The sequence below is a fragment of the Pagrus major genome, chromosome 1 (genome assembly GCF_040436345.1).
Source record: "Pagrus major chromosome 1, Pma_NU_1.0".
NCBI lineage: Eukaryota > Metazoa > Chordata > Actinopteri > Spariformes > Sparidae > Pagrus > Pagrus major.
The window spans coordinates 23,560,541-23,576,222 of NC_133215.1; the positions used below are offsets into that span (position 1 = coordinate 23,560,541).

Consider the following 15,682-nt stretch of genomic DNA (forward strand, 5'->3'; position numbering starts at 1 on the left):
CTGACAGGTCAAATGAGTGGTGGAGCAGGTACAAGTATCGATATGCAAGCAGATGATTGTGGGCGTTTCTAAATCACTTTCTGTGCCCATTTCCACAATCACTTAGATTTATAAAACAGAATCAGGCAAACGCACAGCTTTATAAATCTGATGAAAGAATGTGTTTGCACAGAGTTTTATTTTCTGGTCTTAATTTTTCAAGAGTACCAGTAAACTTAGTCTCTTACAGGAATGTTAAGATAAAAACCTATCCAATCGATCAGACGAAAATTATAGCTCTTTATCAGTTTTAAACTAACTGCCTGTACTTTGAAAGCACACACATTTAAAAGCATACAATAACTAACTTTTAATTGTCTCAAGATCAACTTGAGTAATTAAAAGCACACTAAATCATTTTCTTGTCAAACCAAATCAGGTTCATTTTGATAACGCAACATCAATCTACCTGCTAGTCAAGGTTTATCAACCACAACTCAAGTACATAAAGAAAAGGGGTCTTTGTAAGCCAAAGTCAATCAAGCATTCCCCAGATATATCTAAATACTGTAGTTGGGTATTCAGAGGCAGTTATGGTCCAGGTGAAGGGTCATCTCAGTGATTAACTGCAAAGTGAAACAAGTGCTTCTCATTTTCAGATAGCTGCTCCAGCTAATTGACAGTTATGCAAATACACATCACACTAATTAAAGTACTGCGATAATGGAGTGTGTGTATGTGTGAGTACGTGTGTACAGAGGTCTCACATCTAAGTCTGTATGTCTAGCACTGCTGTTAAATACAGTACTTTTTAAATACAGTTTTAATACAGTAATTTTCCCTTGAAAACTATTTTTTGGGGAAAAAAAATCCAAAAAATATACAGTATATGTATCTCAAAGCTGTTTGTCTTATGAGTTGGTCAAGATTTCAATCACCAAGATTTAAAGTTGACAAATTTCTTTTCTAAAATATATCAGAAGTATCAGAAGTTTGTCTGCTACCTTTGACCTCGCTGTGAAGCGTTTTCACAGGGACTATTTCCTTAAGAGAATATAGTCCTGATATTTGTGACTGAATGCCTTCTGAAGTTTTATCTGCTGTTTAAGTAGTAGTAACTACTTTAAAATAAAAAACAAAGGTAACCTGTGGAGTTTTGTCTTCTACTAGCGGTACGGAGCAGTTTTTCTATGAGTGGGTCCCTGTTTTGGTTTTGTCAAGCAAGGCGTTGACATTGGCGGACTCAGGATGTTGAGGGGCAGGGGCAAAAAAAAAAAATTAGAAGGGCATCAACTGTATGCGGTAGGGCACCAGCACACAAAAAGGGCACTGCAAGGGCATCCAAGAGGCCATCTATGCAAGGTTTATTCGAACATGAAGGGTGAGTCCACCACTGGGTGGTAACACACAAAGCTTCCTGACAATGCACTGGCAAAGATAGTGATAAAGAAGAAAGCTAGAAAGGAAATGCATTCATCATAGAAAATGTATTGTAGGTCTGCTTTCTTCTTCTTTCTCACATTCTCTTTGGGTGATTCTGATTCACTCATATTGTGTATCAGGTGAAGGAAAAAGTTTACAACTGAAACATCATATATGTGATTTCTGAACAAGTTTGTATATCCACAAAGAAACTGTATGTTGCAACTTCGTACAACATGTTCTTGAAGGTGTAAATTACAGTACGCTCAAGAGGTAGAGCATCTATTCTAACAAAACACAGGCTAGCAAGCACAAAGCACAAGAGGAGGCTCAAAAGACACTTGTCCTATTCAGTGCAACCTGGAGAGACTGGGAAGTCACGTAATGAAATGTTATTTTCAGGTTATAGAGAGTGGCAGCGGGTGGCCTCGCAAAGAAATAACTGCTGATGAAGTTGGCGAGTGCAAGTCCAATCTTAAAGAATCCTCTCCGCTCTCAGGGTAAGTCTGAAAGATAGGATCTTGAGTGGAAAAACAATTTCCCTGCTGTTAATGTTGCAGTCAGAGGATGCCCTTTTAAGAAATCTAGGAAACCAAACTGTAAAATGTAGCCAGAAGAATTTATATTTATTACCTGAACCTATGACCTGCTTTTGACGATAGGACATTTTAATGAGTTAGCAATAAGTCTGTGAAGGTTCTCAGTCATCCAGGTCATGGTATATCTAGTGCTAGACAAAGAAAACTGGACTTGCTTGAAGTTCTTAAAGACGTTTCACCTCTCATCTGAGAGGCTTCTACAGTTCTATTAGACAGGTGGGAGACCCAGGCAACACCGTTTGCTTTTCTTTGTTTTTCCTTCTGGTGAGTCAGATTCCACGTCACAAATGTACCAGAAAACAAGGAGCAGTAGAAATCAGCAGATCATATACCACATATGATTGCATCCAGAAGATGTTAAAACGAAAGTCTTAATAACAATCTGAATTAGACACGTTTTTTTTTTTTTCATAGCTGACATTTCTCTTCTTTCGTATCTCTGATGAGAGCTGCATATGCACATATGGGCTTTAAAGATGTACAGTATCTTTGTGTTAATGTGTATGTGTGACTCATTAAAATGTTTAACTTTTTACTGTGTTGCTTTGTGTTTTTCTTAGTAATGAATTACAGTCTTTTGCAGTATGCAATACACCTGTGCAGACCTTGTGAGGCATTCAAATGGAAGCCATACTTGTATGCCATGTGCTACTATAAGGTGCTTCATGATTGTATTCATTGTGTTCCCCCTTCTTATATCATAATATAAAGTATAGCTTTGATTTGTTTGCCTTACAGTACTCTATTCAATAGATATAAACTACAATTCCTCAAAGGTGAAGCTTCTATCACCAGGGTGTGCACATAAGTATTGCATCCTGCCAATGATTAGAATGGGATTGGCTATTTTTTCCATGCCTGTCCATTGTTTAACCATGTATGCTCTGATGAAGGCCAACAGCTCAAAATAAAGTGAAACACTGCAGAAGTCTCTTCAATCACTTTCGACAAAGTGACGTTTACTGCACCAAGAAAAAAAGCTTTACAGGTTGTATTTGGTCTGTAGGTATTTTAACCTCTCCAGCACCTCTGCTACATCTTGAAAGTTGATTTTCATGCATACACACAGAGTGTTGCTAGGATAACTCACCTACCTGGTAGTTACAAGGTGGCTCTAACAGCATGCCAGTCAGTTTAAACACATACCTTGCTTACACTCGGGACAATTGCTCCACTAACAACACTCCAAAGCTGAGGAACTGAAGCTTGAAAAAGGAAAGAAAAGGGACTAATAAAAAAAATGAAAACAATCTTGTCTACTTACTTCTCCTCTTGCCAACGTCTCCCTTGGAGGTGGCAGCTTCATTTAGCAGCACCATCCCCATGGTGATTGCAGCATCTGGGACAAGGTTGTCAAGGAAACAACACACTCGCAATACAGGAGAGGAAGAAGATGGGAGTGTACACACTGCCCCAGGAAGAACTGCTGGACACACATATGCACTTACAGATATGCACATGTACAGTACATACATGTGCAGAGAAGCAATCATGCAGACTAGCAAGAAAATCTGTCATATGTATGATAACAGCACATAAAATTAAAATTCAAACAGAAAAGGGAGAGTGACCCATCCACAAAGTCTCACCCAAATGTTTGAAATGGGAGAAAAGGTTTGTTGGAATGAATCACAAGCAGTTGTGTTATTTTATGTTTGAGTGAAAGTAAGTTTTCATGTGGCAACACAAAAATAACAAAATGTTTTTGTTTATCTATTGAATTAAATCTGAAGTGGCCTTAGCCATGGAAGGAAAACATCAAAATGGATTCCCAATTCAAAGTTTTTTTGTTGCTGTTTTTCAAAGCCCACACATCACAGTGATGTTAACTCGGCAAATACAACAGAATAACAAAAGCACAGTGTACACATTTCAAAGTCGTGGCCTTGGCTTCTGCAAAGTATGTTTTCAAGTAGTATTAAATTTGATACATTACAAAAGCACACAGGTGTAAAAAGGTAAAACAATTTAATCCTGACAGGTTGATTCTGTATCTTGTTAACAAGGAGATGACAAAGTAATTGCTGCAAGGCTGAAAAATGTTGTGCCAATCAGCCAGAATTCTGTGACAAAAATTCACTGTGGCTGTGTGCAGATGATATCTTTTTTTGACCTGCTAATTTTGACTCATCTTTTACCTGCAAATACATTCTACATGTTTGTATTTTCTTTTCTCTATCTGTGACAACTATTACAGATGCAGCTGACCATGAAAAGGTGGAGATCTCTCTTCACTGCTAGGATTTCCTCTATTATATAGTTTCCCTTTATCTTTGTCTAAAGCTTGGGACTGGGTAGGGAACTTGTAAAGCCAATTAAGACATTCTGTATTATTGGTTTCACTGAAAAATCATTTTTTAATTTTTCAAACTGGTTGACCACCATTGGTGCGCTGTACTTGTAGCATTTAGGTAATGTTAAAGTTATATGGCTTGTCGAAATAAAGACAAACATTCAATTAACAACAATTCATACAATATTATGAACATCTCTCATTTAGCAAGCACTGCTCCATTCAACACTTGAGCTGCTCTAAAATCACTGCAAAGCACAGCCTCAGGTGGCTTATAATTACAGATTATTTTCTTCTACATGTTCTGCATACAAGTGAAGAAAACCTGACGGGGTGCACAAAACAAAGGCTGCCACATGGGGAGATACAGAGCAGGAAGTGAGGCATCCTCTTGATGATATGGTGACAGATGATATGCTGGCGTAACATGGACACAGGAGATATCTCCACATACGGAAACAGAACTGAACCATAGATGGTGGCAGTTGGGTGGTTGTTGGGAAGCTTTGCCACAGTGCGATAATGAAGTCATGATAACAAATGGAAACATAGTGTATGGAATAAGACCGAACTGAATTGAATTGTAACTATAAAAACAGACTTTTCCCTGCCTAACTGCAGGTATATACACTGAGACCTGTCCGCGGCAACAGAACATCAGGCAGTTGTAAAGCACACCACTGTGTACTGCTACAGTAGGTGTCCAATCTCGACATCCTACTGCCACTTCTGCCATCTTCATTTATTGCATCTGTCATGGTATACCCTGATTATTCCAAAACATATTCACACTAAATCCACATGTATGTCGTTAGAATTAAAATGTATCTTTTTCCTGCTTGACTAGTCTATATTCAAGTTGAACAAAGATATATATACTGTATATACATTTGGAACCACTCTGAACAGGACTGGCACATGTGCAACTACAAAAAGTCTGAGAAGTGGGCTGGTGAAAACTCTAGTATGGGTTTTCCTTGGTACCAAAATTTCAATCAGTTGCTTCCACTCCACTCCACTCCACTTCAGTGAAACTGATGATGAAAATTGAATGAAATTCCAGTTTGTTAATGTGAAAAGCCCAAGGTGGACAGTTCAGCCTGAAATGCAATGTTTTATTGTTTGGTTGACAAAATTCTTATCTGCTAATAGTGGAAGGAAAACCTATGCCACTAGTTAAATTCACACTATGCTTGATAAATGACAATTCTGATAAAAATGTCATAGGATATGCCTGCATCTGTCTGTCTATATGTCAGAATGAGATAAATACATATATCTGTGTTTTGTATTATATCCTAAAATGGTCTGGTTATGCAACTGCACGTGGTACGATGATGAATGTGTGCGCACGTGTACAAGGAATTATACAAGGTACAGCCATGGGGAAACTACATCTATGACAGTCATAAAATGTGTTTACACCACCTGCACAGACAACAAGGGTAGGTGAGTTTGCATTTCAGCAGGTGTGAATGTGTGTGTGTGTGTGTTTCATTTAGATGTAATCAGATGGGCAGAAAATAAAAAAATAAACTGTGTGAGCATGGACAAACAAATATTGCTCTGCAGCAGGTGCGACCTTGGACCTGCTATTTCCCATGGGGACAAACACATCAGCTAGGAATGAACGGTATTATTACCCACACACGTATAAAAGCACCAGTGCAAGTACACACGGGCGCACAAGCAGACAGAGAAGCAGACAAACACAAACAGAAACATCCCTCCTGCCAAACAAGTACACAAGTAAACACACACACACACACACACACACACACACACACACACACACACACACACACACACACACACACACACACACACACAGCCTATCATCAGGGGTTGAATTTGGAACAAATCAGGCAAGGAGGTGGAGTTAAAAGAGGACAATCTCTTGTCTTTGTATTGTCTGTTTGTTCAGTCCAACAGGCAGCCTCCCCTATGGAGAATTCACACAGATGACAAAGCTTTCGTGTTGGGAAAATAAATGTAGCAGACGGTACAATTGGATGCTGTTTCAGACATTTAAAAAGGTTGCTTTTTTGAAAGCAAATGGAGAATTAAAGGATTTTTTTTGCCAGGATAAGCTTTTGTAGATTTTGCACAGAGTTCAGTTGCTCTGGATAATTTGCATTTCGCAGCACCTTGTTTAAATTCATGTCAACATATGAAACTTGCAGTCACAAACACACTGGTGGAAGGATACTCAGAAGGAGGATGATGTGAGACTCGGCCACAAACTGAGCCTGACTGCTGCCATGGATATAACTCTGTGAAAGAGAGAAAGAAAGGGAGAGAGACAGATAAAAGGTTTACACAATGTTCATTTCAACTGACAAAAGGTCATACTACGCAACATCCTCAGTGAAATTTATGAATTGAAGAAATAAAGAAATATATACTGTATAGTGAGGAAATGGAGGGTTTAGTTATGAACCATGAAGAACAGGACTGGAGTAAAGGTGGAAACACTGATGACAGAAAGCATTTGGGAAAACAACTAATGAAGAGATCATAACCTTAAGCGACAAATATCTTTATTTTGCATAAAGTTACAGAAAAAGTAAACATCTGGGACCATCCCAAGAGAGAAACTTCTAATGGCTAATGGACATAAAATCTTTTATCTTTCAAGTACAATAACTCTCCCCAATATAAGCCAACCTGGTCATGGTTGTAGCCAAAATGGCATCCTGTTCATAGCTCCATCTTTTGCTTCATTATTTATTATCATTTTCTAAGGATATGTCTTATCTTGCAGCAAGGCAGCAGCAAAATAAGTGTTTGTATAGTGCAATCACACATGGTTTTGTCAAATATATGAGCTGAAATGTCATTTGCGTGTGTGTGTGCAGAAAAGATTGAGAGTTCATGCCCGTGTGTGTGCTTGCCTATTGTGAGTCATAAAGATTTCTCTCATGTGGCGCATTTGTGTATAGAGGTGCTACCTCTTTACTGAGTGGGCAGGGAGGTCAATCTAACCCAACAAGAACACTCACACATTCAGACACAAGCAACATTTTATGAAGTCACATTGACTCCCTTCTAAATGGAGACTCCTACTGTTAAACTCGCGGCTGTATGTGTGGTCACAGAAGGGGTGGGGGTGGGGGTGAGGATCAATTCTTGGATGCCAAGAATCTTCTTTGGATCACCAAAAGATGGTCGTGACAGAGAAAAGTTATTAATCAGAAATTTAAAACCCATTTCTCAACATTATGATCGCCTGAAATGTTTAAGACTGGGCTGTACATTTCATATGGCTTAACCAACTAGATGGTGAAACAAAACCGATGTGAACATGTGGGTGAGAGGGTTCAGTTCAGTCGGTTGCAATCTGCAACCACATTTCTTTTTCAGTTTGCACCTATCGTTTCAACTACGGAAGAAAGTCTCCCACCCCAGCACAATGTTTAAGCCTCAATCTCTGCACAAGCTGATAGGATGTCAAAAGCCTAATTTGAAACGCATCTGTCTGTCTGTTATGAGGAGAAGCAGAGAGACAGACAAAGGAAGATAAAGTTGAAGTCTTGTGGAAACGAGACAAATAGAAGGAAGTGTTTCAGTGTGTTTCTCATTGTTGAATCCCCGCAGATTATTAGCATCTAGGTTTACGCCACATCTGGGGTCTGTTTTTCCACTTGACTGCCCCAGTGTTCATTTCTTTCCCTATCAGACAGGAATAAGGACTGAAAGATGAATAGAAGATGACAAAGGAGGAGGAGTAAAGGGTGGACAGCTTTTTCTTGCTTCAGTGGAGAGAAATGAAGAATTTTTGCACTTGAAAGCCGACATAAAGACGACAAAGACTCAAGATTGAAACAGATCCTTTTGTCTTCAACACAAACCTGTTTCTCTGTATTAGCTGATTACAACCACTTTGAAAAAAAAGTTTTATTTCAAGGTTGGTTAAAGATTGCCTTTTGCATTCTTAATCACTACATATGAAACTCCAAGTGCAACTCAGTAGTGTCATAAATTATATTAAAATATATTTAGTTAGATATATTCCAGGTTATTTAAAGATAAAGGCCACGAAGTGTTAGGACACTTAAAGCAAAGAAATATCTAATGTTTGCTTAGCTGGCACAACATTCTTCTTGACATTTGGCTTCTGCACAAGCATGCACATGAAATTTAGGGGAGTGACTCGGGTGCTGATTAACTAGCATTGTTAATCATGGTGTAAAATGAGGTGTAGTTGTGCATTAAGATTTCCATGTCTGTTGAAAAAAATTAAAATGGCACCTGGCAGGTGTTTGTCAGGTCCTCTTTTAGCCTCTGGTCCAGCAATCATTTAAAATGAGAGCCTTTCCTACCCTTATCTAAGCCTATACATTCACATAGTTACCAGTTTATAAGGTGCACCAAGCCACATCCAATGCACTCAAATACAACAGCTCAGCAATCAATCCTGCCTTTATGAGACTTTATGGGATGGACGAAATCTTAGAAACACCCTTCCATATAATGCAGTGCAAGTCAACAGCAACACAAGCTGCAGCCATTCATAAGGATATAAACACAAGTGCAACCTTGATACAGTGTGATACAATAAAATAGTTGAATCAACTTTCCTCTATGAAGACAATACGATTGGTTGATAAAGGTACTGAATTTTACAAGATTAGCAAAGTGCACCTAATATATTGGCAACATTTTAAAGTAAACTACTGATTTATGGTAGCACATTTGTGCAGTTTCTCAAAGATACACTTTTTCTTTCCTCGAGATTTTGGAGAAAACATATGGCAATATTTTTAAACAAGGAATTTCAGATAGGATGAGATGTTTAATGTCTTAAACATCCTAGTATAGCAGAGCATAGGCAGCTGGCACTAGAAAAAGGTCTGGCTGCACCAATTATCTTTCTGGAACAGTAGAAGAAATGCTTTCGCTTGTTTATATTTCTTAAAACCAATCACAAAAAACCTAGGACATATTCCTAGGATGCAGCAACAGCGCTCCTACAAGATAGTGTTGGGGGAACTTGTTTTGCATATAGGGAGGTGAGCCCTGGCATTCAAATTGCCAAAATCCCCACAAAAGAAAAGGTAACAGCTGCTAGTGTGTTTAGGTTTGTACCATTAGCAACCAGGTTAAGGTTAGGGTAACTTGCCAGTGGAAGAGAGGAGAATGCTGCCTGAAATAGGTGCCCAATGTTAGGCTTATACCAACAGTCTACATCCAGTGAATCAGATTATAAAGATCCTAACTTGCACTAGGATGAGGTGAATTAATGCCTGATTTCATCCATGATTCAAAGAGCGAGGGCATCTTTGTAAAATGTTAAATAACATTAAGGGGAAAAAGGATACTTGGAGAAAATGGCACAGCTGTGCAACATTAGAAAAAGCTAACTAACTAGCCCATATACAAACCCTAATTAAATGAGACAAGCTCAGTCCCCCTGTCAGGAGATTGTTGAACAGTCACTCTGGGAAATGATTGCTAAATCAAGTACACTACAAGCAGATGAGGCAGGTTTAAGGAAATTGGGGAGAGGAAAAAAAAAAGACAAAATGCATCACCTAATTAGTCCCGAAAAAACACAGATTAATTAGAGACAAGTGCATGAGTATCCAAGGGTAGAATTTTTCTTTCATTACTAAAACTAAACAAACATTACTTCATACTATTTTTCAAGAAACAGCTTGCTTTCTTTATGTTACCTCCTCAACATAAACAGGACCTGCTGATAGAGGCAATGAGCAAGAGCAGTGCTTGGGGGATAAAAAATTCCTCAATCCATGGCCAGGCACTTCCAATTAATCTGATGGATTAGAATGTAGGAGTTCAATTCATTAGTGCACAGAGCCCAGTGTGTATGCGTTTCAGTGTATGTAGCTCTGCATGTGTATGCTGAAAGTAAATGCGTGTTTGTGAATGAGACTGTTTCGGGAGAATTTGTCTGTATGAAACAAACTGCGTGTGTTCTGGGTGGTCTGGGGGTCAAAGCCACAGCTTGCTGAGCTAACATGGAGATGAATGGAAGAGCTAACTCAATGGTAACACTCTATAACTCCTTCTCTTTCTGTTACCAAATCAAACACACAGGTTACCTACAAAGATTAACTTTGAAATGTGGTTTGGTGCCAAATATAGCCAGATACTATGAATTTTTTTTTTTTTTTACATTTATTTAAACGGCAATGGACTGAATCCTGAATCCTTTAATTTATTTACCCAGTCTGTTAAGAAGAAAAGATTTGTGTAACTGTTTAAGTGCTATCAACTTTATTTTTCCGAAATTATATATAAAAAAAATGTTTAAGGATAAGACTGGAAACATTCTATGTTTTTTTTTTTACAATCTTCAAATTCTTTGATAAGACCTAAAACAACAATAGTCATTCTTTCAATTCAACCCCTAAGCCCATTGGGTGCAGAAGAAGACATAAATCATTGAAAACAGGTCACGAAAATATAGTTTAATTTTAAAGACGCAATTTCCCAAAACAGCTGGGCTCTGTTATTTTCAGCAAATGGTTTTTAGCATGACTAAATACTGTTTATGGACATTTATACATATTTGGTGATGTAGTGAGTATTTATTGCAGAAGGTTTATGTGGCATCGACTCAAAATGAAACATTGCCCATGTTCATCCTAATGAAGTAACATGTTACCTAGTGATAGTGTTTGGCTTCACAATGCGTTTCTATTAGTTTCTGGACAACAATGGAAGTCTGTGATACAGAGGACTAAGCCATATTAGAATTTGGAGAAACAGGGAGTACTTGTTGCTAAGATCATTTAATTGTTTTAATCTTTTCGTGGGAGAAAGAAATATAATTGCAATTTTATACTGACACATACCTTCCCCCCACTTTTATGTATCCTCTTCATGGCTCGCCTTCATAAATTTGGGCAGGTTCACGTCGTTGAGCTGTCCAGTACAACTTTAATCTGCTACTACTCTGATTAGTCTGATGGATTAGTTTTTTAAGAGACCCATGTCTGCGAATGAGGTTGAAAAATCAAGATTAACAAAAGAAAATTGTCTATTATAGTTGAGGCTATAATGGGCAAAGTCAGTCATCCCAACATTGTAATGAGAAATGTTACCTCTTGTTAAGGATAACATTATTGTACTGTGCTTTTTTTTCAGCATTGATCATTGTACAAACACTTTTTAAAAGCAGTGATGTTTTACAGTGGGTTGTCTAGGGCAATTGTGAAAACCATTAGTATTCTATCCACTTTTTATTTACCCTATCCTTGGGTGTAATAAATATCTAAAAATGCACTGAATAACTTTAACATAAAGAGAAGTCGGTGCAAAATATAAACTCAATGATGAGCTTACTCCCTAGAGGGTCTCAAGGAAATAGATGGGAAAAGGTTAGCTCAATTAAAAATCTAAATATCAACGTTAAAACTCTAACATATGTCTAGACCTTTACCAAACACTTCCCCTGAGGATAATTTCCTATACCATTTATTCATTAGCATGCTCTTAGGATCAAGATCTCAGGAATATACGTGTTTACATTCTTTCTAATACAAGAGCTAAGATGTGAACAGCACTGAGTGTCTGTGTTCATGCACTCATTTGAATACATTGACATTAAAAAGCCTTGTTTATATAAGAGCTGCATAAAGCAGCCCATTTGTCAGACTTTGAAGCAAATTGGGTGTCTGCACCAATGCAGGCGTATAATAAGCATTTACATACAGAAGAAGGCCATTGGCATCTCATATGTTTATTACTGTATTAAAATTAGGTTGAAAACACGCCTTGACAAGTGGCTGTCATTGATTTCCTTAATGTGCCACATCCTAGTGTGCTGCGTGTCATAGAAAACAAACATGACAGGAACATAAGTACTAAAAAAAAATGTACAAATGTACAATCAATAGCAAGTTTGGTCAAGATTGATATGAATATGAGCCAAGAGTATACTTTGTCCTTCCTTCCCTCGAGTATTCTTGCTCTAGAACCAGACTATTGTATTGTAAGCTGTTAATAGCTGTGGGCCAGATAACCTTTACAAATAGCTATATTCATCCTTTTCCACCCTGTATCATGTATTTGTGTATTGTAGAGTGTGAATGTGAGTTTGTGTGTGTTTTGTTTGATAAAGGTCAGGAGGCACTCAGACAGGAAGAGGGATAAATGAAAAGTCAACAAAGCAGAAAGAACGGAGAGGAGAAAGAGTAAGTAACAGTTAGTGAGATGGAGTGGGAATACAGTATGTGCTTAATTTAGGTTTGATCGCGTGTATTGTCACGATTGGGTATGATGACAGGAATGATAGGACGTGAACCTTGCAAGGTACACACTGGATAAAAAGAGTCAACTAAATACCTATAACATAGAAGTAGTATGAAATTGTGAGTCCTGTTAACTATAAACATGACACAACTAGCACTGTTGCAAATGCTGATGTGAGCTCAGTCAACTGAAAATACTCAAAGAGGGGGTTAAAATGGCAATGCATTACTTTTGATTGACAGATGATTAGAAATTAAGTATTTCTCAGTTAAAAGAGAAATATGCTACACAGATCAATGATTTAATGACTAACTATCTGAGAGCATATGGGTGGGGTGACTCATTCAGAACAGCAGAGAGACTATGGGCAGGTTCACTGAATCCTTCATTTGAACAAATACCGAAGTCTATTTTAGGGATTCAGGTGATGCTTTAAAATCTCATTATCTACTCACTGTTTATGCAGTTCAATGTTTACACACTCCGCGGAGAGTTCTGTTTAATTACCCAAGAGTCAATTAAAGCCATTTAAAACCTGTTTGAAAACATGTCAATCAGTATATTGAGGTAAATTCTTATTTCCTCAGCAGACTAAGTTTTATTTGTGTTTTTGTTTTTCTGCGACATATGGGGGATTTCATCTGGTGGCAATGAGATGTAAGAAAGGAGTTTAAAACATACTTAAAGAATTGCTGGCTCAGTCCAGACTGTTCAAAGAGAAGGGGAAAAAAAGTGTTTTCACCACTGTTGAGGTGCCTTAAAGCAAGGCAGCTTACCCCCAATTGCTCCACTGAACCTTGTCAATAGCCAACAGCTAAAGCAGTACTAGGTATTTTCCAGGTGTGGGTAAGTAAGTGGGAGACCAAGTGATTATGGCCCCATACATGTACAAGCACTGAGTTGGGACATCGAACAAACTGATGATTGGAACTGCCACAGTTTCTTTCTTCTGTTAACATTGTATTTGGAGCCAAAGAACAATGATTGCAAGTCAGAGCCCAGCTTCAATCTCCAATTGTTAAAGCCCAACAACCTGGCCATAAACCTTGGTGTTTCTTTGAATCAAGAATTGAAGGATTTATGTTATGAAAAACGTATCCGTGAATTTCTTTGGCCCCATAACGGTAACACTGTCTCCTGTTTAATCTTTCTTACACGTTTTAATCTTATTTGTGAGCATATTCTTCTATTGTCTCTTTATATTGCCTTGTGTTTATTTTATTTTATTCTTCTGCATAACTTCTATTTCTTATATAAAGCACCATGTATATCTTTGATGTTGATAGATGCTAGACAAATAAAAAAAGAGCTCCAGTAGTCTACCAACTAGACCTGCAAGAAAGGAGTCACTACATCTATTTTCTTTTCTTTGTACACCAATCTCGTCGTCCTTTCTGTCTTGCCTACAGGATTTATGTGTTTAATATATATGATTCTTGATTACAGTTTTCTCCTCAAAACACTGCTTCAAATCCCTTTGTGAGTAGCTGTGAGCATCTGTGGGTGTGAGCATCTTTAACTAAGGAAAGAGGGATGGTCAATGTCTACTGGCCTAAACGAATATCCAGCCTAAAGAACCATTTCGATGCTTGACTACACTGTTCAATTCTCTCCATATCGGCACAGAACACAGATAAACACAGAAGCATTTCCTGACTCAATCAAAGGCACACACACACACACACACACACACACACACACACACACACCTGCACATACGAAGATGTGCGTAATACAGCGAAAACTCAAGCAGCACTCACACTCGCTAATACACACTACACACTGATGTCCTCTCTAAGCCAATAGTCAAATATTTGCAAACAGCCAATTAAAGTGACAGCAGTGTTTCTTTAAAATATGAAAGGTTAGCAGTTAATGTAGGAGGCCTCCCGCCAACAGCTGCCAAAAGCCATCAACCAATCATGTGAAATCAGCTGGAAATATGGAAATGTCATCAGCCAAAACGGTGGGATAAGGAAGTGGTTGGTCAGAGTAGAAGCCAAGAGAGAAACAATGGCTGAAATGCTTCACAAAGGAACCTTTGGCTTCTCTGAGAGTCCCTGCCTTCCAGGCTGAGACGGACAGGTTAAACTTCATTATTTTAACGTGTATACTTAAACTTGTAGAAGCCAATGTTCAATACATCTGACTTAAACTTTTGTCATGAAAACTACTCTCCTCCTTTACTTTCTTTCCATCACTTTCTTTTTTCTCTTTTAACCAATCTTCTCTCTCACATGATTCAGAAGTTGCACAGCTGTGTGCGTGATTTTGTTTTGTTTCTTTTGCGTGCACATGACTGTGTATGTAGTATTTTGAGTGGTTGTGTCATGCATGCAGGAATATGCATCAGAATAAACTAGTACCCTCATCTTGCTGGTAAATCAGTCAAAACTGCAAAACTAAAATGACAAAAACATAACATGTTGGAGATAACTACTTACTTTGATGCTTTGTTCAAGGTGTTATTAATGATGCATCATGTTCCCAATAAATGTCCTGCCTGTCCTCAGAATCGGTAATTTTTCTGCAAAGATCTTTTTTTCATCTATTTACATTGACAAGTTAATAGGGGATTATTTGGTGCACTGTGCGCACAAGTGGACACAGAGATTCTGTGTCAACAGAATAAGAAAACACTGGATTTACAGGCAAAGAGCCTCAAGGCAGCGTAACAGCCCTGTATATTCTGAATAAATGGATGTAGATAACATGCAGCCTCACTCTCACTACTAGATCCTTTTCCATAAAGGCTCATTTTTGGTCAGTTTTGGGATATTTAAAATTAAGATATGTTGGTTTTTGCTATGGCCAGTGATGTCACTCAAATTACCATATTTTACTCGAACTATAAAGGAATACATCCAGAGAAAATGTTACTTTTATGTTTGTCACAGATTATTTAAAAGGGTAAAATGGTATTTTCCACTGCATGTATTTCACTCTGGCAGCCCTTACAACCTCCACATCCCATTTTGGTTGTATGTGTGTGCGTGTGTCTGAGCAAAAATGAGCTAGCAGTATTTTTTTCTTGGCTGCACAGTAAGACGCTCACTACAATTTCATCTGCTTGGTCGTGCCATTCGTCAGTTGACAAATCCTTTCAATATAGTCTACCTGGCCACGCTCGCTCATCATTTTAAAGGAATTACACTGTCTGGGGAGAGAG

The 15,682-nt window shown here is 38.1% G+C and overlaps 1 protein-coding gene across 1 annotated transcript in view; it reads right to left on the reverse strand.

The window, feature by feature from the left end:
- Positions 1 to 15,682, reverse strand: part of LOC141005399 (dolichyl-diphosphooligosaccharide--protein glycosyltransferase subunit TUSC3) — a 67,724-nt gene that overhangs the window by 8,503 nt on the left and 43,539 nt on the right. The window contains exons 7-8 of the mRNA XM_073477249.1: positions 6,503 to 6,566; positions 3,265 to 3,339 (exon numbers count right to left, since the gene is read on the reverse strand). Of these exons, the coding sequence (XP_073333350.1) occupies positions 3,265 to 3,339; positions 6,503 to 6,566 (139 nt within the window). The remainder of the gene's footprint in view (positions 1 to 3,264; positions 3,340 to 6,502; positions 6,567 to 15,682) is intronic.